Genomic DNA, 25,201 nt, shown 5'->3' on the forward strand with positions numbered 1-25,201 from the left:
ATCAATCAGTGCTCACTCCTCAATATTTTTCCTCTTTCTTAGGCTGGGTAGTGTTGGACAGGTGTGGTCGCCATTTTGGCTTGGTACTAAACTTTATGCGGGACGGCTCAGTACCGCTTCCGGAGTCCCACCGAGAGCTGGAGGAAGTTCTGAAGGAAGCTCAGTACTACAGGGTCCAGGGACTAGTCCAGCACTGCACGTCTGCCATGCAGGTAAGACCCAGACTGACCCAAAGCAAATTATCATTGAGTGTAAAGCACTGAGCTGAGTGTCAGTAAAATGAAATGTCCTTCACTCTTTTTGTCTTTGAGCTAAATCTGTAAGTCTTATCAAAAGGCTTTCAAAGTGCAATATACTGTATGTTAGTCAAACAACTATTATGCACATACAATCTCTAATGCTTACATTGGATCCCAATGTTTGTGTGTTGAATACCCAGCCCAAAGTGTCAGAAGCCTCCCATAGTGTGAGTCAGATGTTCATGTGAATCAAATGCCTTTAATGTCCCACAGAAGCAAAGGGACGTCTATGAGGGGGTTTGCCGCATTCCCATGATTACCTCAACCAAAGAAGAACAGAGAATGATAAACACCTGCAGGAAGGTGAGAGGGATAGAAAGAGGGTGGGTGGATGGGAGGAAAGACGGGCATAGGTAGGAAGGCTGTTCATTACAGATGGCATACTGGTTTGACTTGAAATGCTTACTTTATTCTCAGACCTTAGGTCTGGTATCATTGCTTAGCTTTAGCTCTCATACTGATTTTTAAGTCCATGTGAGTTTTTATTGCCTTTTGTAAAGTGTCTGAGTGTCCGAAAAGCACTATACAAACAAAAGTTATTATTAGATTGGACCCCCAACATTTTTCAGCAGCTGAACTTTTCAAAATAAATGTAATAAAAAATGCTCTGTTTGCTTCTGTTAAATTAGTTCTAATGTTTCCTGTTTCCCACAGCCTGTAGTAAAACTACAAAACAACAGAGGGAACAACAAGTATTCGTACACCAGGTATTTTTTTTAATCATTTTCTGAGACCAATGTGTCTTTTACAGATGAGCCTTGAATTACAGAAATGATAGAAAATACACACATCAAAATGCAAGCAGAAAGAAAACACGGTCATAAAAACAAAAACTCATTAATAAGGTCATCAATCAGCTTTCTTAATTCCCCTAGAGGCACCAAAACATCAAATTTAAGAACATTTTGAAAATTGTTCCACAAATAAGGTGGAGGAAAATGAAAAGCTGATTTACCTAACTCAGTAGAGACCAAAGGAATTTCCAGAGTTAAGCATCCCTGAGACCGAGGTGTGGTAACTCATGTCTAAGGTTTGGTGCAAGGGAGTTTTTGTAAAAGAGCTTTATAGATGAAAACATAGCAATGATTCAAACTACGTCACATCAGAGGGCCAAACAACTGTCTGGTAGAGAAGGCAGTGATGAGTACTAAAACTGTCGCCGGTAACAAAGTGCAGTGCTCTATTATAAGCTGCTTTAGTAAAGTGGCAGCTGCATTCATATAGATGTCGCCATAGTCTAGGATCAATAGCAACGTCGACTGAATAATCCGCTTTCTATTGAAGCCCATTTGTATTCTCAACAGCCAGTGGAATCCCGTGGCGCGTTATTCAAATACCTTGGAAATGCTATTACTTCGATTTCTCAAACATATGACTATTTTACACCATTTTAAAGACAAGACTCTCGTTAATCTAACCACACTGTCCGATTTCAAAAAGGCATTACAACGAAAGCAAAACATTAGATTATGTCAGCAGAGTACCTAGCCAGAAATAATCAGACACCCATTTTTCAAGCTAGCATATAATGTCACATAAACCCAAACCACAGCTAAATGCAGCACTAACCTTTGATGATCTTCATCAGATGACAACCCTAGGACATTATGTTATACAATGCATGCATGTTTTGTTCAATCAAGTTCATATTTGTATCAAAAAACAGCTTTTTACATTAGCATGTGACGTTCAGAACTAGCATACCCACCGCAAACTTCCGGTGAATTTACTAAATTACTCACGATAAACGTTCACAAAAAACATAACAATTATTTTAAGAATTATAGATACAGAACTCCTTTATGCAATCGCTATGTCCGATTTTAAAATAGCTTTTCGGTGAAAGCACATTTTGCAATATTCTGAGTAGATAGCCCAGCCATCACGGGCTAGCTATTTAGACACCCACCAAGTTTGGCCCTCACCAAAGTCAGATTTACTATTAGAAAAGTTTGATTACCTTTGCTGTTCTTCGTCAGAATGCACTCCCAGGACTTCTACTTCAATAACAAATGTTGGTTTGGTTCAAAATAATCCATAGTTATGTTCAAATATCCTCTGTTTTGTTCGTGCGTTCAAGACACTATCCGAAGGGTAAAGAAGGGTGACGCGCCCGACGCGTATCGTGACAAAAATGTTCTAAATATTCCATTACCGTACTTCGAAGCATGTCAACCGCTGTTTAAAATCAATTTTTATGCTATTTTTCTCGTAAAAAACGATAATATTCCGACCGGGAAACCGTGTTTACGTTCAAAGAGAGAGAAAATAAAAACATGGGGTTGCCTCGTGCACGTGCCTCAGTCTCATTGTCCTCTGATAGACCACTTACCAAAGGCGCTAATGTTTTTCAGCCAGGGGCTGCAAAGACATCATTCTGCTTTTTCCCGCCTTCTGAGAGCCTATGGGAGCCGTAGGAAGTGTCACGTTACAGCAGAGATCCTAAGTTTTCAATAAAGACAGTCAAGAAGCCCAAGAAGTTGTCAGACAGGCCACTTCCTGTAAGGAATCTTCTCAGGTTTTTGCCTACCATATGAGTTCTGTTATACTCAGACACCATTCAAACAGTTTTAGAAACATTAGGGTCTTTAATATCCAAAGCCAATAATTATATGTATATTCTAGTTTCTGGGCAGTAGTAATAACCAGATTAAATCGGGTACGTTTTTTATCCGGCCGTGCAAATACTGCCCCCTACCCCCAACAGGTTAACTAAGTCATCAATATGCTTTTTAAGACAGCTTTTCACCTATCCAGATGCCCAGATATTTGTAAGCAGGGACACGATCAATATAAGCACCATCCAATGTACATATGCTTAAATCATCTGTAATTTTTAAGTACTCTAGAGATCAACCTGTACTTAGTTTTACCTGTATTCAATACTAATTTCAGGACAGTTTTTCTGTAATACAATGAAAGCATACTGTAGTTCCGATAGCGCCTGGTCAACCGTGGGGGCAATGGCATACATGACAGTATCATTGGTGCGGCATACAAGTGCAGGTACATTTATTTTTTTACAGAAAAGTCAATATTCTTAATGTAAACATATTACAAAGTACAGACCCAGAATCGACCCTTGTCTTTCAAGTAATTTTTAAACCAGTTACATGCAGCCTTGTCTAGGCCAATTGAGGAAAGCTTTGCAATTAGCAGTATCGAAGGCCTTTGACAGGTCAATGAAGAGCCCGCACAATGTTGCCTTTTATCCATACCTTTACCCACATCATTTATACATGTAACTAGGGATGCAGCAGAGATAGTGCTATGACCTGGTCTAAAACCCGACTGATGTACATTTAGAATACATTTCAAAGATAAGAAAGATCTTAGTTGAGAATGAATCAATGATTCTAATCTTTTAGCTAGGCAAAGTTTAAAAAGAGGACAATAATTATTTAGGTCACAAGGGTCACCACATAGTTAATGATTCCACAATTGTTGTAGAGCTGCAGCAAAAATGGATCAAGCATATCAGCCCCAGTGGATTTAAAAAACCAAAAATTTGGCATCTAGTACATCACAGTTAGTAAATTGTTGAAATGAAAACCAATTCACTAGAAGTAGACGTGTTAAATGGGCAGTCGGCTAGAGGCTGGTAGAGGGTAGAGCAGTCGATTCACTGACCAGGGTCAATAAAACCCCTGTCTCTCAAATAAAAAGCCTGCTGAGATAAAATTATGATTAAAATCATCACTTATCCCATTCTCAGTTATGATACCAGAGTCAGACAGAACTTGTTAGGCAAATAAGAGGAATTTGTACTCTTCAGTGCATTTACTGTTTTCCAACATTTTGAAGGATCACCAGCAGTCAGAGATGGAGCTTTAAACTTGATTTAGCTCTCTTAACTAAGAAACGGATATATCACTTCGATTTTCTGAAAGATTACCATTCCACTACAGAGTCCATTGTCTCCCCTATGATTTTTGTTCAGCAGCAGTGGCAAAGTTAAGGGGAGGGTGGGCGTGGCCAATGGCCAAGCCTCTGATCTAAAATTGTAGAGGCTGTCCTCTTGACCGAAGAGACAATGTTGCTGTTTTAACCTCCCTGGGCAAACGTCCCACCCTAGTCAACAGCCAGTGGAATCGCGTGGCGCGAAATACAAATACCTCATAAATGCTATAACTTCAATTTCTCAAACATATGACTATTTTACACCATTTTAAAGACAAGACTCTCATTAATCGAACCACATTGTCCGATTTCAAAAAGACTTTACAGCGAAAGCAAAACATTAGAGGAGAGAGTACCCTGCCAAAAATAATCACACAGCCATTTGCAAAGCAAGCATATATGTCACAAAAACCAAAACCACAGCTAAATGCAGCACTAACCTTTGATGATCTTCATCAGATGACACTCCTAGGACATTATGTTATACAATACATGCATGTTTTGTTCAATCAAATTCATATTTATATCAAAAACCAGCTTTTTACATTATCATGTGATGTTCAGAACTAGCATACCCACCGAAAACTTCCGGTGAATTTACTAAATTACTCACGATTAACGTTCACAAAATACATAACAATTATTTTAAGAATTATAGATACAGAACTCCTTTATGCAATCGCGGTGTCAGATTTTAAAATAGCTTTTCGGCGAAAGCACATTTTGCAATATTCTGAGTAGATAGCCCGGCCATCACGGCTAGCTAATTTGACACCCACCAAGTTTGGCCCTCACCAAACTCAGATTGACTATAAGAAAAATTGGATTAACTTTGCTGTTCTTCGTCAGAATGCACTCCCAGGACTTCTACTTCAACAACAAATGTTGTTTTGGTTCCAAATAATCCATAGTTATATCCAAATACCGCCGCTTTGTTCATGCGTTCAGGTAACTATCCGAAGGGTGACGCGCGAGCGCATTTTGTGACAAAAAATGTCAAAATATTCCATTATCGTACTTCGAAGCATGTCAAACGCTGTTTAAAATACATTTTTATGCTTTTTTTCTCGTAAAATAGCGATAATATTCCAACCGGGCGACGTTGTATTCATTCAAAGGCTGAAAGAAAAACATGGAGAATTCTCATGAACGCGCATCTCCAGTGTCACTGTCCTCAGCCTGACCAGTAACAAACAGAGCTGCTGTACTTACCCCAGAGACTGCAGACACCCCATTACACTTTCTGGCGCCTTCTGAGAGCCAATGGAAGCCTTAGAAAATGTCACGTTACGTATTTTTGATAGAGATGCAACAGAAGGAGAACAAATTGTCAGACAGGGCACTTCCTGTATGGAATCTTCTCAGGTTTCGGTCTGCCATATGAGTTCTGTTATACTCACAGACACCATTCAAACAGTTTTAGAAACTTCAGAGTGTTTTCTATCCAAATCTACTAATTATATGCATATTCTCGTTTCTGGGCAAGAGTAGTAACCCGTTTAAATCGGGTACGTTTTTTATCCGGCCGTGCAAATACTGCCCCCTAGCCCCAACAGGTTAAAGCATATTTCCTGCAATTCTACTAATTTTGCCATGGGTGGACATTTTTACAGTTCTTGTTTCCTGCAATTCTACACATTTTGTCATGGGGTTGAGAGAATTTCAGTTTCAACCCTTTTAAGCCCAATGTTACATATACGCAGTAATGGTGCGTGGGTAAAATCACTGGGAAAGCAGGTTCATGTTTCAGAAATTTTATGTCCACTGTTTGGTTCTAGTTTTCAGAGTAAATAACTCATGGACACTAGAGAAGCTTAAACAAGATGAATTCTTCCCAAAGGGTCGACACAGCTGTATTCAGACAAAAACATGTTTCCACCACCACAAGTACAGTTGAAGTCAGAAGTTTACATAAACATATTTAAACTCAGTTTTTCACAATTCCTGACATTTAATCCTAGTAAAAATTCCCTGTCTTAGGTCAGTTAGAATCACCACTTTTTATTTTAAGAATGTGAAATGTCAGCATAATAGTAGTGATTTATTTCAGCTTTTATTTCTTTCATCACATTCCCAGTGGGTCAGAAGTTTACATACACTCAATTAGTATTTGGTAGCATTGCCTTTAAATTGTTTAACTTGGGTCAAACGTTTCGGGTAGCCTTCCACAAGCTTCCCAAATTTTGGCCCATTCCTCCTGACAGAGCTGGTGTAACTGAGTCAGGTTTGTAGACCTTGCTTGCACACGCTTTTTCAGTTCTGCCCACAAACCTTCTGTAGGACTGAGGTCAGGGCTTTGTGATGGCCACTCCAATACCTTGACTTTGTTGTCCTTAAGCCATTTTGCCACAACTTTGGAAGTATGCTTGGAGTCATTGTCCATTTGGAAGACCCATTTGCGACCAAGCTTTAACTTCCTGACTGATGTCTTGAGATGTTGCTTCAATATATCCACATAATGTTCTGTCCTCGTGATGCCATGTATTTTGTGAAGTGCACCAGTCCCTCCTTGCTGCCACCCCCGTGCTTCACGGTTGGGATGGTGGTCTTCGGCTTGCAAGCCTCCCCCTTTTTCCTCCAAACATAACGATGGCCATTATGGCCATACAGTTCTGTTTTTGTTTCATCAGACCAGAGAACATTTCTCCAAAAGGTATTGTCTTCGTCCCCATGTGCAGTTGCAAACCGTAGTCTGGCTTTTTTATGATGGTTTTGGATCAGTGGCTTCTTCCTTGCTGAGCGGCCTTTCAGGTTATGTCGATATAGGACTCGTTTTACTGTGTATATAGATTCTTTTGTACCTGTTTCCTCCAGCATCTTCACAAGGTTGATTTGTACTTCTCGCACCAAAGTACATTCAGCTCAAGGAGACAACACACATTTCCTTCCTGAGCAGTATGACGGCTGCGTGGTCCCATGGTGTTTATACTTGCGTACTATTGTTTGTACAGATGAACGTGGTACCTTCAGCCGTTTGGAAATTGCTCCCAAGGATGAACCAGACTTGTGGAGGTCTACAATTTTTTTCTGAGGTCTTGGCTGATTTTCTTTTGATTTTCCCATGATGTCAAGCAAAGAGGCACTGAGTTTGAAGGTAGGCCTTGAAATACATCCACAGGTACACCTCCAATTGACTCAGATGATGTCAATTCACCTATCAGAAGCTTCTAAAGCCATGACACAATTTTCTCGAATTTTCCAAGCTGTTTAAAGGCAGTCAACTTAGTGTATGTAAACTTCTGACTTACTGAAATTGTCATACAGTGAATTATAAGTGAAATAATCTGTCTGTAAACAGTTGTTGGAACAATTACTTGTCATGCACAAAGTAGATGTCCTAACCGACTTGCCAAAACTATAGTTTAACAAGAAATTTGTGGAGTGATTGAAAAATGAGTTTTAATGACTCCAATCTAAGTGTATGTAGATTTCCGACTTCAACTGTTTATATACTCCAATTTAGGACCTCCTCCTTGTCTCCAATCCTTACATGTTATGGTTCGACCGGAACAGGGTAATAGGGTAATAAACCATCATTTCTCCCTTCAGGGGATCTGACCTGATCTCAACCCCTCCTTCACCTAATCCACAGATGTCAATCCGCTTCCACTATAGCAGTCTTGTGACTTCCTCCCATCCACCCAACACATTCCAAAGCCATCTGTATTCTACAGATAACGATTAACTTCTGATGTAAAAACCTGTCTCTTTCACTCCTTTTTATATACTATGCTTCTGCATCTCACAATGTTCCAAGTTTCACCCAGAATCTAACTCCACTAAACGATTGATTTAGAGTCAGTGTGGATGAGGTGAAAAAATTGTCTATCAACAATGACAACCCACCGCGGTCTGAAAATCTGGATGGAAAATTACTGAGGATAATAGCGGACGATATTTCCACTCCTTTTTGCCACATCTTCAATTTAAGCCTACTAGAAAGTGTGTGCCCTCAGGCCTGGAGGGAAGCTAACTTTGAGTAAAGCCACAGTGTCTATGTATGCTGATGCCTCACCACTACACACGTCAGCTACTACAGCAACTGAAATGACTGCAACTCTTAACAAAGAACTGCAGTTAGTTTTAGTGGGTGGCAAGGAATAAGTTAGCCTTAAATAGTTCTATAACTTAAAGCATTGTATTTGGGACAAATCATTCACTAAACCTTAAACCTCAACTAAATCTTGTAATAAATAATGTGGAAATTGAGCAAGTTGATGATTAAACTGCTTGGAGTTACCCTGGATTGTAAAATGTCATGGTCAAAACATGTTGATACAACATTAGCTAAGATGGGGAGAAGGATGTCCATAATAAACCGCTGCTCTGCATTCTTAATTTTTTAAAATTTTATTTCACCTTTATTTAACCAGGTAGGCCGGGTGAGAACAAGTTCTCATTTACAACTGTGACCTGGCCAAATAAAGCAAAGCAGTGCGACAAAAACAACACAATTACTGATGGGATAAACAATCGTACTGTCAATAACACAATAGAAAAATCTGTGTACAGTGTGTACAAAATAAATTAAGGAGGTAAGGCAATAAATAGGCCAATAGTGGCGAAGTAATTACAATTTAGCAATTTACACTGGAGTGATAGATGTCCAGATGAGGATGTGCAAGTAGAAATACTGGTGTGCAAAACAAACAAATATTGGGATGAGGTAGGTAGTTGGTTGGATGGGCTATTTACAGCTGCAGCGATCGGTAAGCTGCTCTGACAGCTGAAGCTTAAAGTTGGTGAGGGGGATGTGTCTCCAACTTCAGTGATTTTTGCAATTTGTTCCAGTCATTGGCAGCAGAGAACTGGATGGAAAGGCGGCCAAAGGGGGTGTTGGCTTTGGGGATGACCAGTGAAATATTCCTGCTGGAGCTAGGGGTGGGTGCTGCTATGGTGACCAGTGAGCTGAAATAAGGCGGAGCTTTACATAGCAAAGACTTATAGATGACCTGGAGCCAGTGGGTTTGGCGACGAATATGTAGCGAGGACCAGCCAACGAGAGCATACATGTCGCGGTGGTGGGTAGTATATGGGGATTTGGTGACAAAACGGATGGCACTGTGATAGACTACATCCAATTAGCTGAGCAGAGTTTTGGAGGCTATTTTGTAAATGACAACGCCAAAGTCGAGGATCGGTAGGATACGAGGGTATGTTTAGCAGCATGAGTGAAAGGCTTTGTTGCGAAATTGGAAGCCGATTCTAGATTTAATTTTGGATTGGAGATGCTTAATGTGAGTCTGGAATGAGAGTTTACAGTCTAGCCAGACACCTAAGTATTTATAGTTGTCCACATATTCTAGGTCAGAATCATCCAGAGTAGTGATTCTAGTCGGGCGGTTGGGTGCGGGTAGCGGTCGGTTGAAGAGCATGCATTTCGTTTTACTAGCATGGAAGAGCAGTTGGAGGCCACGGAAGGAGTGTCTTAAAAACACTATCAACAAGGCATGTCCTACACTTAGGAAAATTGCAATTGGGGCAGGGCAGCACGGTTGGCCCTTGGATATACACAGAGAGCTACTATTAATAATATGCATGTCAATTTCTCCTGGCTCAAAGTGGAGGAGAGATTGACTTCATCACTACTTGTATTGGCAGCAGCTAATGGGGATCCATAATAAATACAAATACCATCTTCCTCTCTTATGTTGACAAAAGTCTATCACACTGCCAAACACAGTAGTGATTTTAGCGTGTAAATATTGGTAGGGCAAACTCCCCCCAAATTTTATGGGGATGCATGCCAGCAAAGCCACTATACAACACTAAACAATACATTAATTGCACTATTACAGTGCCAGCAAACTGTTAGGACCTACATAAAGCTGTCCCAACACCGCTACACCTGGCTATCAGCGGAGGCTTGTCTGCCAGTGAAATGGTTCATTCAGCCGCATTTATTGCCTTTCAAAAAAACACAGCTTTTTATATGTACTGCTACAGAGTTCAGAACACAGGCCGTTCTTACAGTTTTCACCCTGTACATCAAGTCAGAACCATAGGATAAATAAAGGGGGCTTATAAGCAGACAATGAAACCTATTACAATATTCGATGATGACATTTCGCCAAAACAGGCTATAGGCTACATGTGCACCACCAAGTCAGAACAGTAGGCTAAATTATGAGGGGGAAATTGACCAAATTATTAGGGTGAGGCACATGGGCTACTAACAGCTAAACAACATACACTTAGTATTTCTTTCTTAGCTACAGTATACATACACTACCGGTCAAAGTAGCCACCCTTTGCCTTGATGACAGCTTTGCACACTCTTGGCATTCTCTCAACCAGCTTCAGCTGGAATACTTTTCCAACAGTCTTGAAGGAGTTCACACATATGCTGATCACTTGTTGGCTGCTTTTCCTTCACTCTGCGGTCCAACTCATCCCAAACCATCTCAATTGTGTTGAGGTTGGGTGATTGTAGAGGCCAGGTCATCTGATGCAGCACTCCGTCACAGCCTGGAGGCGTGTTGGGTCATTGTCCTGTTGAAAAACAAATGATAGTCCCGCTAAGCACAAACCAGATGTGCTGGTGTGTAGCTGCAGAATGCTATGGTAGCCATTCTGGTTAAGTGTGCCTTGAATTCCCCACACCATCACACCACCGCCACGCTTCACGGTGGGAACCACACATGCAGAGAGCATCCGTTCGTCTACTCTGCATCTCACAAAGGCATGGCGGTTGGAACCAAAACCTCACATTTGGACTCATCAGACCAAAGAACAAATTTGCACCGGTCTAATGTCCATTGCTCGTGTTTCTTGGCCCAAGCAAGTCTCTTCTTATTGGTGTCCTTTAGTAGTGGTTTCTTTGCAACATTTTGACCATGAAGGCCTGATTCACGCAGTCTCCTCTGAACGGTTGATGTGTCTGTTACTGTTACTCTGAAGCATTTATTTGGGGGGGTAGATATGTAGCCTATTTTAACCTACTATGTGTTCAACGTAGGCCTACATTCCATGAGACTTTTAAAAACATTATGCAGGGCGTAATAGGTGACTGAAAATTGTGTTGTAGGCTATTGCGTTTATGTATGATGCAAGAAACTAATTTTACAAAATAAAATTCATGTATTAATACAATGGGGAATCAGACAATGTAGGCTACCTTTTGCCTATTGGCTTTTTTTTTGCATATTCAAGCCCGTCTCAAAATACAAACATTTTTTTTTTAAGACAAAATCAAAGCTCTTACCTGACTCTCTTTTGAAAGATTGCAAGAAATGTTCAGGTTTTGTGCTTTTATTGAATGCAATCACTCTCCCATTGCTGACCAAAAAGTGCTATAACTGGGCAAATAACTTGCTAAATAGCAAAGAAAATCAACAAATGTGCAAGGTGAGGGCTGCAAAATCTGCTCTTTGATCTCAAAAGCACATATTCGACAGCAGATGATTGAAAGACTGCCTACTACATCAAAATCACTGAGTCAATCTTGAGGTTTGTTGCATTGAAAGTGGCTGATACTATGTTGATTTGATCACAATTCCCACATTAGAAGGAAACAATCTGTTTAAGGAAATGTGTAAACTAAAGGGGCAACTCTAGTAAAGTTCAATCTCGCACGGGCCAGCATTTGTTCTGCGCAGAAGTCCTGAGGGAGTTGCGTGGCTGTGTGTGCGCAGCTTAAAGGGAACATTGCCCAGAAGTTTAGGTATATCCAATAGGTAGTCATGTTATAGCTACTGTTGACTTTTTATAAGTGATTCCATGCCCAAAGTCTCTATTTTAGCAAGCACTGCCACAATTCAGCTAAGCAACAAAAAAGTTATATTAGTTACTGCCTACTCTTAGAAATGTAAAACCAAATATTTCACTTTGAGATTTCAGTGTTTCATGTATGTCAGTCATTGTTGCCAAGGGGTGATGCATCGCAAGTCAGGATCTCATGCTCTCTGCATGTGTATGTTGACAATGGTGCTGTCTTAGGGATTGACCCAACTCCTTGCTTTTCCCTCAGTAACTCGGACGACAACCTGCTGAAAAACATTGAGCTGTTTGATAAACTGGGGCTGCGCTTCAACGGGCGTGTCCTGTTTGTCAAGGATGTGCTCGGGGACGAGATCTGCTGCTGGTCCTTCTACGGTGAGGGCCGCAAGATCGCTGAGGTGTGCTGCACATCCATTGTCTACGCCACTGAGAAGAAACAGACCAAAGTAAGCCCAATTAAACCAATTTCACTCTGAGCTTCCACAGCTTAAACACTAACATTCAGGCTAGCAACATCAGGGTTTAGGTAAATGCTAGGGCCTTTAAAGTATTTACACCCCTTGACTTTTTCCACATTTTGCTGTTACAAAGTGGGATTAAAATGGATTTAATTTAAATTTTTGTAACGACGTGAAGTACTCTTGTTTCAAAGTAGATCAAAAATTCATACTTTTTTAAGAACATTATCTTGACTAGATGAGTCAATACATGTTAGAATCACCTTTGGAAGTTATTACAGCTATGAGTATTTCTGGATAAGAGCTTTCCACACCTGGATTGTACAACATTTGCCCATTTATTATTATTTTCAAAATTCTTCAAGCTCTGGCAAGTTGGTTGTCAGTCATTGCTAGACAACCATTTTCAGGTCTTGCCTTGTATTTTCAAGCTATTTAAGTCAAAACTGTAACTCAGCCACTCATTCACTGTCTTGGTAATCTATTCATGTTCGCATACGCCGACTCATGGACCCTCTATATCCAGGTTGCATTCGGACCAACTTTTGTATTTATTAGGGATCCCCATTATCTTCCTGGGGTCCAAACATATTAAAACACTTACATATAAAACAAAAGATACAGCAGTACATCATATTACACCACTACTTATCTACAATACACATGCGCACTAGCACTCGGTGCACACAGGGAGCAGCGTGAACAGCAACAACGAAGAATGGCAGACATTGGATGAACATAAAATGTTAATATCTGTGAGTGATGAAGAAAAATCTGTTTCAGCGACAATTATTTGAATAATTCCATGTATCTTTTGTGCACAAAAGTGATGACTGAAGTCTCTTATTAGTCTGACCTCTGTGGCTGTCTATGGAAATTGTCTTTCTGGGCCGGGCGTCAGTTACACTGCAGCACCGACGCAAAACTGTAGGAGCAATCGAAACTGTGTTTTAAACAAAATTATAAACACAACAATTTCAAAGATTTTACTGAGTTCCAGTTCCAGTAAGGAAATGTGTCAATTGATTAGGCCCTAATCTATGGATTTCACATTACTGGGAATACAGATATGCATCTGTTGGTCACAGATATCTTTAAAAAAAAAAAAGTAGATGCGTGGATCAGAAAACCAGTCAGGGTTGACCACCATTTGCCTCATGCGGCACGATCTCCTTCACATAGAGTTGATCAGACCTGTGGAATGTTGTCCCACTCGTCTTCAATGGCTGTGTGAAGGTGCTGGATATTGGCGGGAACTGGAACACCTTGTTTGAGAAAAGCTTTTTGACCGTCTGGAAAATTTCGGGGATCTTTTATTTCAGCTCATGAAACATAGGACCGACACTTCACATGTTGCGTTTTTATATTTTTGTTTGGTGTGTATATATAAGGAAATTGGCAACTCGTTCTCATTCTGCGAAATAAGGTAGGCTACGTGATTTCAACATCTGAACAAAGTGGACAGGCTAGCATGCTGTTCAAACAGTTGGAGGCGGACAGAATGGTGTATTCATAACAATTCAACTGTTATGCCCTGTTAGCTAGCTAATAGATCCAAGTTTGCAAAACTTGAAATATAACGATTCCTATATAGATTAGCTGGCTACTCACTAGCACATGGGCTTGTGCTTATGAGATTGTTTGTTTATTAGACTTGTGTTAATTTCCTATAATGCCTGCTACAAGAAGTGAATGTGTAACAAAATGGGCATTTTCATAGACTTGAAAGCCAGATCAGTGATTATTTTGGTAAAATAATTATATTTATTAGTTGGTCTTGTTTTATTTTACCCTTATTTTAGCAGTTAAGTTGACTGAACACATTCTCATATACAGCAATAACCTGGGGAATAGTTACAGGGTGGAGGAGGGGGTATGATTGAGCCAATTGGAAGCTGGGGATGATTAGGTGGCCATGATGGTATGAGGGCCAGATTTGGGAATTTTGCCAGGACACCGGGGTTAACACACCTACTCTTATGGTAAATGCCATGGGATCTCTAGTGACCACAGAAAGTCAGGACACCCGTTTAACATCCAATCCGAAAGACTGCACCCTACACAGGGCAATGTCCCCATTCACTGCCCTGGGGCATTAGGATATATTATTTTGACCAGAGGAAATAGTGCCTCCTCCTGGCCCTCCAACACCACTTCCAGCAGCGTCTGGTCTCCCATCCAGGGACTGACCAGGACCAACCCTGCTTCAGAGGCAAGCCAGCAGTGGGATGCAGGGTGGAATGCTGCTGGCTTATATTTAGCCTAGGTATAATTTCACAAACTCTGAATTCATTAGACTATTGCTGACTGTTTGAAATGCAGTGTATTTGACAATTATTTGTACAACAAAGCATTAGACAAAAACATGAAAAAAATCTAGATACACTATATATACAAAAGCATATGGACACCCCTTCAAATTAGTGGCTTTGGCTATTTCAGCCACAAATAAACTCAGCAAAAAAAGAAATGTCCCTTTTTCAGGACCCTGTCTTTCAAAGATAATTCGTAAAAATCCAAATAATTTCACAGATCTTCATTGTAAAAGGTTTAAACACTGTTTCCCATATTTGTTGAATGAACCATGAACAATTAATGAACATACACCTGTGGAACGGTCGTTAAGACACTAACAGCTTATAGAAGGTAGCCAATTAAGGTCACAGTTATGAAAACTTAGGACACTAAAGAGGCCTCTTCAGTGTCCTGACTCTGAAAAACACCAAAAGAAAGATGCCCTGGTTCCCTGCTCATCTGCGTGAACGTGCCTTAGGCATGCTGCAAGGAGGCATGGGGACTGCAGATGTGGCCAGGGCAATAAATTGCAATGTCCATACTGTGAGACGCCTAAGACAGCGCTACAGGGAGACAGGATGGACAGCTGATCGTTCTCGCAGTGGCAGACCACGTGTAACAACACCTGCACAGGATCAGTACATCCGAACATCACACCTGCAGGACGGGTACATGATGGCAACAACAACTGCCCGAGTTACACCAGGAATGCACAATCCCTCCATCAATGCTCAGACTGTCCGCAATAGGCTGAGAGAGGCTGGACTGAGGGCTTGTAGGCCTGTTGTAAAGGCAGGTCCTCACCAGACATCACCGGCAATAACGTTGCCTATGGGCACAAACCCACCGTCGCTGGACCAGACAGGACTGGCAAAAAGTGGTCTTCACTGACGAGTTGCGGTTTTGTCTCACCAGGGGTGATGGTCGGATTCGCGTTTATCGTCAAAGGAATGAGCACCGAGGCCTGTACTCTGGAGCGGGATCGATTTTGGAGGTGGATGGTCCGTCATGGTCTGGGGAGGTGTGTCTCACAGCATCATCGGACTGAGCTTGTTGTCATTGCAGGCAATCTCAACGCTGTGCATTACAGGGAAGACATCCTCCTCACTCATGTGGTACCCTTCCTGCAGGCTCATCCTGACATGACCCTCCAGCATGACAATGCCACCAGCTATACTGCTCGTTCTGTGAGTGATTTCCTGCAAGACCGGAATATCAGTGTTCTGCCATGGCCAGCGAAGAGCCCGGATCTCAATCCCATTGAGCACGTCTGGGACCTGTTGGATCGGCGGGTGAGGGCTAGGGTCATTCTCCCCAGGAAATGCACTGCGGTAGTTAATGCATCTGGTGGCCACACCAGATACTGACTTACTTTGGATTTTGAACCCCCTTCCCTTTTGTTCAGGGACACATTATTCAATTTTTGTTAGTCACATGTCTGTGGAACCTGTTCAGTTTGTCTGAATCTTGCAATGTTCATACAAATATTTACACATGTTAAGTTGCTGAAAATAAACGCAGGTGACAGGACGTTCATTTTTTTGCTGAGTTTACGTGTATACAATCGAGCACACAGCCATGTAATCGCCATAGACAAACATTGGCAGTAGAATGGCCTTACTGAAGAGCTCAGCGACTTTGAAAGTGGCACCGTCATAGGATGCCACCTTACCAAGTCAATTCGTCAAATATCTGCCCTGCCAGAGCTGCCCCAGTCAACTGTAAGTGATGTTGCTCCTAGATGTTACCACTTTACAATAACGGCTCAGACACGAAGTGGTAGGCCACACAAGCTCACAGAACGGCACCGGCGAGTGCTGAAGCATGCAGCGAGTAAAAATTGTCTGTCCTCTAATGCAAGACTCACTACCGAGTTCCATACTGCCTATGGAAGCAGCATCAGCACTGTTCGTCGGGAGCTTCATGAAATAGATTTCCATGGCCAAGCAGCCGCACACAAGCCCAAGATCACCATGCGCAATGCCAAGTGTCGGCTGGAGTGGTGTAAAGCTCGCCACCATTGGACTCTGGGGCAGTGGAAACCCGTTCTCTGGAGTGATGAATCACGCTACCTGTCCGACGGACAAATCTGGGTTTTGCGGATGCCAGGAGAACGCTACCTGCCTGGATGCATAGTGCCAACTTTAAAGCTTGGTGGAGGAGGAATAATGGTCTGGGGGGGGGGGGGGGGGTGTTTCGTGGTTCAGGCAAGGCCCCTTAGTTACAGTGAAGGGAAATCTTAATGCTACAGCATACAATGACATTCTAGACGGTTCTGTGCTTCCAACTTTGTGGCAACAGTTTGCGGATAGCCCTTTCCTGTTTCAGCATCACAATGCCCCGGTGCACAAAGCGAGCTCCATACAGAAATGGTTTGTCGATCGTTTTGAAAGATCTTTCCTGGCCTGCACAGAGCTCTGACTTCAACCCCATCGAACACGTATGGGATGAATTGGAACGCTGACTGCGAGCCAGGCCGAATTGCCCAACATCAGTGCCTGACCTCACTAATGCTCTTGTGATTGAATGGAAGCAAGTCCCCGCAGCAATGTTCCAACATCTAGTGGAAAGCCTTCCCAAAAGTGGAGGCTGTTATAGCAGCGAAGGGGGGACCAACTCCATTATTAATGCCCATGATTTTGGAATGAATGTTCGACAAGCAGGTGTCCACATACTTTTGGTCATGTAGTTTATATCGTGAATTGGCCATAAGTTCGAAAAAATGTAAATATGATTTTTATGCCATATCGCCCAGCCCTAATACTTATAACATGATGTAGACAGCACTATGCTTGAAAATATGGAGAGTGGTAGTCTGTAATGTATTGGATTTGCCCCAAACGTAACACTTTGTATTCAGGACACAAAGTAAAGTGCTTTACCAATTGTTTTGATGTATCACTTTAGTGCCTTGTTGCAAACAGGATGCATGTTTTGGAATATTTTTATTATGTCAATTAGGTTAGTATTGTGGTGTAACTCCAATGTTGATTTATCCTCAGTTTTCTCCTATCACGGCCAGTAAACTCTAACTGTTTTAAAGTCATCTTTGGACTCATGGCAAAATCCCTAAGCGGTTTCCTTCCTCTCCGGCAACTGATTTAGGAAGGACGCCTGTATCTTTGTAGTGACTGGGTGTATTGATAAAATGATTAACTTCACCATGTTGAAAGGGATATTCAATGTCTGCTCCCCCCCCCCATCTACCAATAGGTGCCCTTCTTTGCAAGGCATTGGAAAACCTCCCTGGTCTTTGTGGTTGAATCTGTTTGAAAGTCAGTGCTCGACTCAGGACCTTACAGATAATTGGATGTGTGGGGTAGTCATTCAAAAATCATGTTAAACACTTATTGCACACAGTGAGTCCATGCAACTTATTATGTGACTTGTTAAGCACATTTTTACTCCTGAACTTATTTAGGCTTGCCATAACAAAGGGGTTGAACACTTGTTGACTCAAGACATTTACGCTTTATTTTTTTTAATTCTTCAAAATTTCCAAAAAACTATTCCACTTAACATTATGGAGCATTGTATATATGCCAGTGACCAAAACATCTCAATTTAATGTCTAAAAAGTAAAGTGGTGTGAACACTTTTTGAAGACACTGTATAATGGTATTCAATACTTAATTGGTACAGTGCCTTCGGAAAGTATTCAGACCCCTTGAATTTTATTCCACATTTATGTTACAGCCTTATTCCAAAATGGATCTACACACAATACCCCATAATGACAAAGCGAAAACAAGTTTAGAAAATGTTGTAAATGTATTAACAATGTAAACTGATACCGTATTTACATAAGTATTCAGACCCTTTGCTATGAGATTTGAAATTGAGCTCAGGTGCATACGGTTTATATTGATCATCCTTGATGTTTCTATAACTTGATTGGAGTCCACTTGTGGTAAATTCAATTGATAGGATATGATTTGGAAAGGCACACACCTGTCTATTTAAGGTCCTATAGTTGACAGTGCATGTCAGAGCAAAAACTAAGCCATGAGTTCGGCAGAATCGCCCGCTGAGCTCTGAGACAGCAATGTGTCAAGGCACAGATCTGGGGAAGGTTATCATAACATTTCTGTAGCATTGAAGGTCCCCAAGAACATTCTTAATTGAAAGAAGTTTGGAACCACCAAGACTCTTCCTAGAGCTGGCAGCCCGGCCAAACTGAGCAATCCACTCCTCAGTAAAAGGCACATGCCAGCCCTCTTGGAGTTTGCCAAAAGGCATCTGAAGACTCTCAGACCATGAGAAACAAGATTCTCTGGAACCCAAGATTGAACGCTTTGGCCTGAATGCCAAGCGTCACGTCTGGAGGAAACCTGGCACCATCCCTACGGTGAAGCATGGCAGTGTCAGCATCATGATGAGATGTTTTTCAGCGGCAGGGACTGGGAGACTAGTCAGGATCGAGGGAAAGAAGAACGGAGCAAAGTACTGAGAGATCCTTGACGAAAACCTGCTCCAGAGCGCCCAGTACCTCAGACTGGGGCGAAGGTTCACCTTCCAACAGGACAACAACCCTAAGCACGGAGCCAAGACAACGCAGGAGTGGACATGTCTCTGAATGTCCATGAGTGGCCCAGCCAGAGCCCGGACTTGAACCCGATCGAACAATCTCTGGAGAGACCTGAAAATAGCTGTGCAGCGACACTCCCCATCCAACCTGACAGAGCTTAAGAGGATCTGCAGAGAAGAATGGGAGAAACTCCCCAAATACAGGTGTGCCAAGCTTGTAGCGTAATACCCAAGAACACTCAAGGCTTTAATCACTGCCAAAGGTGCTTGAACAAAGTACTGAGTAAAGGGTCTGAATACCTATGTAAATATTTTCATTTTTAATTAGCAAAAGTTTCTAAACCTGTTTTTGCTTTGTCATTATGGTGTATTGTGTGTAGATTGAGGTTAAAAAAAACAACAATTTAGTACATGTAATGTAACAAATTGTTGGAAAAAGTCAAGGGTTCTGAGTACTTTCCAAAGGCGCTTTAATATAGAATTCTGTATGCTACCCATTCTTTGCCTCCCTGTGTCCTGCTCTTCCTTCTCCCTTTCAGGTGGAGTTTCCTGAAGCCCGTATCTTTGAGGAGACACTCAACATCCTCATCTATGAGAATGGGCGTGGTTCTGGTCCGGGAGGCGTGGCCCTTTTGGAGTCATCATCGCCTGGGGCCAGCCAATCAGAGGAGGAGGGGGCCAGCGCAGGGGACCGAAGGGTGAGGAGGATCCACGTGAGGAGGCACATCATGCACGACGAGAGAGGACACGGCCAACAGACTGTGTATAAGGACTGAGAAAAAAGAATGAACTGTGGGGATAAGGAGAGGATAAAGAGAGGGAGTTAGCGGCAGGGTAAAGATACAGGTTGTTTGGCGGCGGGGTGTTTGCATGGAGAGGTTAGGGCGGCTGTTTAGTGGGGGGGTGGGACAGGTTCTTATATAAGGAAGCAGATGTGGGACTTCAAGATGCTTATTATCAAGGACAGATATTATTTTTTGGTGCCCGATTGGGAAAACAACCCCTAACCCAAAGGTGGGACTAATACACTAATGAATGTGCACACTTATGGGAGAAGGGTAGAGAGAATTGGACCACAGCATAGGTCTGCAAATACCTAGGGGCTAGTTTGGGCTATCTCCCGACCAGGTTTGGGTGGTGGTTATGTGACTGGAAGATGGAGGGGTTCGCTGGTTCAACTAAGGTACTTTAACTGCACTTAAAGGGAACCGGGATGGTGGAGTGGGGTGGTGGTAGTAGGTTAGATGAAATGAGACTGCTGAGCATTGCTGGATGTTTATTCCTTTTGAATTGATTACTGTTGTATGTATTTGTCTCTATTTATTATTTTGTTAATTTGTCCTTTTATATAACTTGAAATACATTATTTATTATTTATTCTGTATAGATGATGGTGGGAATTGTGTGTTGAGGGTGCTGATCTGATTTGATGTTTTGACCAGTTTACGCACTGATCACTTTCCTAACCGACACTTGATGCCATGCTCATCCAATATGTTGAGGCAATGTCACGTATGGCCATGTCATGTATAACTGCCATGTGAGCTCATGTTTACACATTGACTTGCTAAATCATGTTTTAATATTTTTTTGTCCAAGATGCTACCGTGCCTAGTTGAAACAGGATTTCATGGTGTCTGAAAATCATGTTTAAGTCTTTGTATTCAATTTGGTACATATTCCTTCCTCACACTGAAGTCTGATCACAAAAAGCGAAGATTTTTTTATTTTCTTTTAACAGGTGAAATGTAGGACGTGATCTGAACCTGGGAAGTGTTTTTATGTCCCAGTGGTTATTGGACACTTGTTAACCCATAGAAGCATGTAAATCTCACATCCTAATCCTATAATAAAAATATGTTTGGGGCAGTCCTGGAATAAAACGCATTTGTAAAGAATGTTTTTTAATACAGGACTAGGGGCTTAATCTGGGTCAACCGTCCCATAATGTCTGCCAAGATGCGGAAACCATTTTTTCCCCGTCAAATGTTCTTTATGATATTGTAACGATCTTGGGTTTTAGACATTTTATGGACCATCAACATTATCAATAAAAGTCTAAAACCTGCATCTTGGTGTTTTGTGTGTTGGATCTAGTGGAAAATCCCACTCTTCCTGCCTCTTAATCTTCTCGAATGGACAGAGGAATTTGAATTCACCTTTCCATTAATGCAGGTGAAGGACGAGAAGGCCGCGTTATACTATTGAGATCCAGGCTGTATCACAACCAGCTGTGATTGGGAGTCCCGTAGGGCGGCACACACTTGGCCCAGCGTTGTCCGGGTTTGGCCGGTGTAGGCCGTCATTGTAAATAAGAATTTGTTCTTAACTGACTTGCCTAGTTAAATAAAGGTTACATTTAAAAAGATGCCCCTCTAGGTATCTGGTAGAGCCAAACATACGGTTTACACAAGATTGGCTATCTTTTTGTCTTAATTTAAGGTTAGCCGTGTGTAAATTTCAGGTCAGTGCTTGACTTGGACTGAAATAGTTGCAGGTACTCATTTTGGATGACGGTACTGTTTACATTCAGGTGAAGGAGCTCCATAATACTTTTGCTGAGATTCTATAATAGGAACAGAAGCTCAAGTAGTAGAAATGTTATGGTTCCAATACTCTGCTCCTATGAGCTTCTGCCTAAATCATGCACTGGGTTAAGTTTAAAATAACATTTTAAGATAAATTGTAGAGAGGCGGGGTTTAGCCATTCTTGTGGCTGTTAACTAGTGACGAAACTAACATAGCAGGCGTAAAAGAAAGACTTCCAACTTCAGTGCGTTCAAGACGACAGAACTTGAGAAAAAATTTTTGAACGGTCGTCCAACTCGGAATTCCAGAGCTCCAACCTGGAGATCACTGACATCATGATTTGCCCTCGTTTTTTTTGCGAGTGTCCTAGACCTTTTGCAACGCCCACTTCCGCTCAACACACAGCTTCATGTCCTGTACGCTTGATTGTAGCCATACTAGCCTCTAAGTCTCGTATCATTATTTCAGTATATTAATATTTCATTTCTCTAGTTTTTTTTTAATCATTATTATTAAAAATTCTCCTTATCGGTTCAGTTAGATTTTTGTAATTCGGTTGTGTTCTTTGTCTCTTAGCTAGCCTCTCTTGGGTAGGGGGCAGTATTTTGACGTCCGGATGCAAAGCGTGCCTGTAGTAAACTGCCTGCTACTCAGGCCCAGAAGGTAGGATATGCATATTATTAGTAGATTTGGATAGAAAACACAGAAGTTTCTAAAACTGTTTGAATGATGTCTGTGAGTATAACAGAACTCATATGGCAGGCAGAAACCTGAGAAAAAAAGAACCAGGAAGTGTGGAAATCTGAGGTTTGTAGTTTTTCCAAGTGATTGCCTATACAGTGACTTAGGGTTCATTTTGCACTTCCTAAGGCTTCCACTAGATGTCAGTCTTTAGGACGTTGTTTCATGCTTCTACTGTGAATGGGAAGAGAATAAGAGGTCTTGGAATCAGATGACTGAGAAAATGACATGAGCTCAGTGGCACGCACTCCCGTGAGAGTTAGCTGTGTTCCTTTTCATTTTTGAAGACAAAGGAATCGTCCGGTTGGAATATTATGGAAGATTTATGATAAAAACAACCTAAAGATTGATTCTATACATCGTTTGACATGTTTCTACGAACTGTAATATAACTTTTTTGACTTTTCGTCTGAACTTACTGCGCGAGCACAGTGCATTTCGGTTATTCGACTGAACGTGCGAACAAAAAGGACGTATTTGGACATAAATATGGACTTTATCGAAACAAATGAACATTTATTGTGGAACTGGGATTCCTGGGAGTGCATTCCAATGAAGATCATCAAAGGTAAGTGAATATGTATAATGCTGTACTCAGATTATTGTAAAGTGTGCTTTCGCTGTAAAGCTTTTTTGAAATCTGACACAGCGGTTGCATTAAGGAGAAGTGTATCTATAATTCTTTGAATAACAGTTGTATATTTTATCAACGTTTATGAGTATTTCTGTAAATTGATGTGCTCATTCACCGGATGTTTTGGGAGGCAAAACATTTCTGAACATTACACGCCAATGTAAAATGGGGGTTTTGGATATAAATATGAACTTTATCGAGCAACATGAAGTCCTATGAGTGCCATCTGATGAAGATCATCAAAGGTTAGTGATTCATTTTAGCTATATTTCTGGTTTTTGTGACGCCTCTCTTTGCTTGGAAAATGGCTGTGATTTTTCGTCTGGGTGCTGTCCTAACATAATCTAATGCTATGCTTTCGCCGTAAAGCCTTTTTGAAATTGGACAGTGTGGTTGTATTAACGGTAAGATTATCTTTAAAATGGTGTATAATACTTGTGTGAGAAATGTAAATTATGAGATTTTTGTTGTTTTGAATTTGGCGCTCTGCTATTTCACTGGCTGTTGGCGAGGTGGGACGCTACCGTCCCACATACCCTAGAGAAGCTAGCTAAACTCAAACTTAACATGTGTAAATATTTGTATGAACATAAGATTCAACAACTGAGATATAAACTGAACAAGTGCCACAGACGTGACTAACAGAAATTGAATAATGTGTCCCTGAACAAAGGAGGGGGAGGGGGGGGGGGGGTCAAAATAAACAGTCAGTATCTGGTGTGGCCACCAGCTGCATTAAGTACTGCAGTGCATCTCCTCCTCATGGACTGCACCAGATTTGCCAATTATTGCTGTGAGATGTAACCCCACTCTTCCACCAAGGCACCTGCAAGTTCCCAGACATTTCTGGGGGAATGGCCCTAGCCCTCACCCTCCGATCCAACAGGTCCCAGACGTGCTCAATGGGATTGAGATCCGGGCTCTTTGCTGGCCACGGCAGAACACTGACATTCCTGTCTTGCAGGAAATCACACACAGAACGAGCAGTATGGCTGGTGGCATTGTCATGCTGGAGGGTCATGTCAGGATGAGCCTGCAGGAAGGGTACCACAAGAGGGAGGAGGATGTCTTCCCTGTTAACGCACAGCATTGAGATTGAGCTTGTTGTCATTGCAGGCAGTCCGATGATGCTGTGACACACCGCCCCAGACCATGACGGACCATCCACCTCCAAATCGATCCCGCTCCAGAGTGCAGGCCTCGGTGTGTCGCTCATTCCTTCGACGATAAACGCGAATCCGACCATCACCCCTGGTGAGACAAAACCGCAACTCGTCAGTGAAGACCACTTTTTGCCAGTCATGTCTGGTCCAGCGACGGTGGGTTTGTGCCCATAGGCGACATTGTTGCCGGTGATGTCTGGTGAGGACCTGCCTTACAACAGGCCTACAAGCCCTCAGTCCAGCCTCTCTCAGCCTATTGCGGACAGTCTGAGCACTGATGGAGGGATTGTGCGTTCCTGTTGTTGCCATCCTGTACTTGTCCTGCAGGTGTGATGTTCGGATATATACCGATCCTGTGTAGGTGTTGTTATACATGGTCTGCCACTGCGAGGATGATTAGCTGTCCGTCCTGTCTCCCTGTAGCGCTGTCTTAGGCGTCTCACAGTACGGACACTGCAATTTATTGCCCTGGCCACGTCTGCAGTCCTCATGCCTCCTTGCAGCATGCCTAAGGCACGTTCACGCAGATGAGCAGGGACCCTGGGCATCTTTCTTTTGGTGTTTTTCAGAGTCAGGTCACTGAAGAGGCCTTTCTACTAAGCTTTCATAACTGTGACCTTAATTGCCTACCGTCTGTAAGCTGTTAGTGTCTTAACGACCATTCCACAGGTGCATGTTCATTAATTGTTTGTGGTTCATTGAACAAGCATGGGAAATGGTGTTTAAACCCTTTACAATGAAGATCTGTGAAGTTATCTTTGAAAGACAGGGTCCTGAAAAAGGGACGTTTCTTTTTTTTGCTGAGTTTATTATCGCGCTAACTAGTAAGGTGGCTAGCAATTAGCCAACGCCCCTGTCCCTTACCAACCATGGCACTGTTTTACTCAAGGAGCTTGCAAGAGCTGCCAAAGATAACAGTGACGGATGTACATCGTC

The 25,201-nt window shown here is 42.0% G+C and overlaps 1 protein-coding gene across 2 annotated transcripts in view; it reads left to right on the forward strand.

The window, feature by feature from the left end:
• The window catches only part of kctd13 (potassium channel tetramerization domain containing 13), a 36,072-nt gene extending 14,806 nt beyond the window's left edge, over window positions 1-21,266 (forward strand). Inside the window, exons 3-7 of one of the 2 annotated variants that reach the window (XM_014192149.3) lie at window positions 43-212; window positions 513-602; window positions 954-1,006; window positions 12,169-12,364; window positions 19,738-21,266. In XM_014192149.3, the coding sequence (XP_014047624.1) occupies window positions 43-212; window positions 513-602; window positions 954-1,006; window positions 12,169-12,364; window positions 19,738-19,974 (746 nt within the window). In that variant the 3' untranslated portion in view covers window positions 19,975-21,266. The remainder of the gene's footprint in view (window positions 1-42; window positions 213-512; window positions 603-953; window positions 1,007-12,168; window positions 12,365-19,737) is intronic. The other variant, XM_014192151.3, reaches the window with a different exon arrangement.
• Window positions 21,267-25,201: the final 3,935 nt, after the last annotated feature.

The sequence above is a fragment of the Salmo salar genome, chromosome 03, assembly GCF_965601325.2.
Source record: "Salmo salar chromosome 03, fSalSal1, whole genome shotgun sequence".
In the NCBI taxonomy this organism is placed as follows: Eukaryota; Metazoa; Chordata; class Actinopteri; order Salmoniformes; family Salmonidae; genus Salmo; species Salmo salar.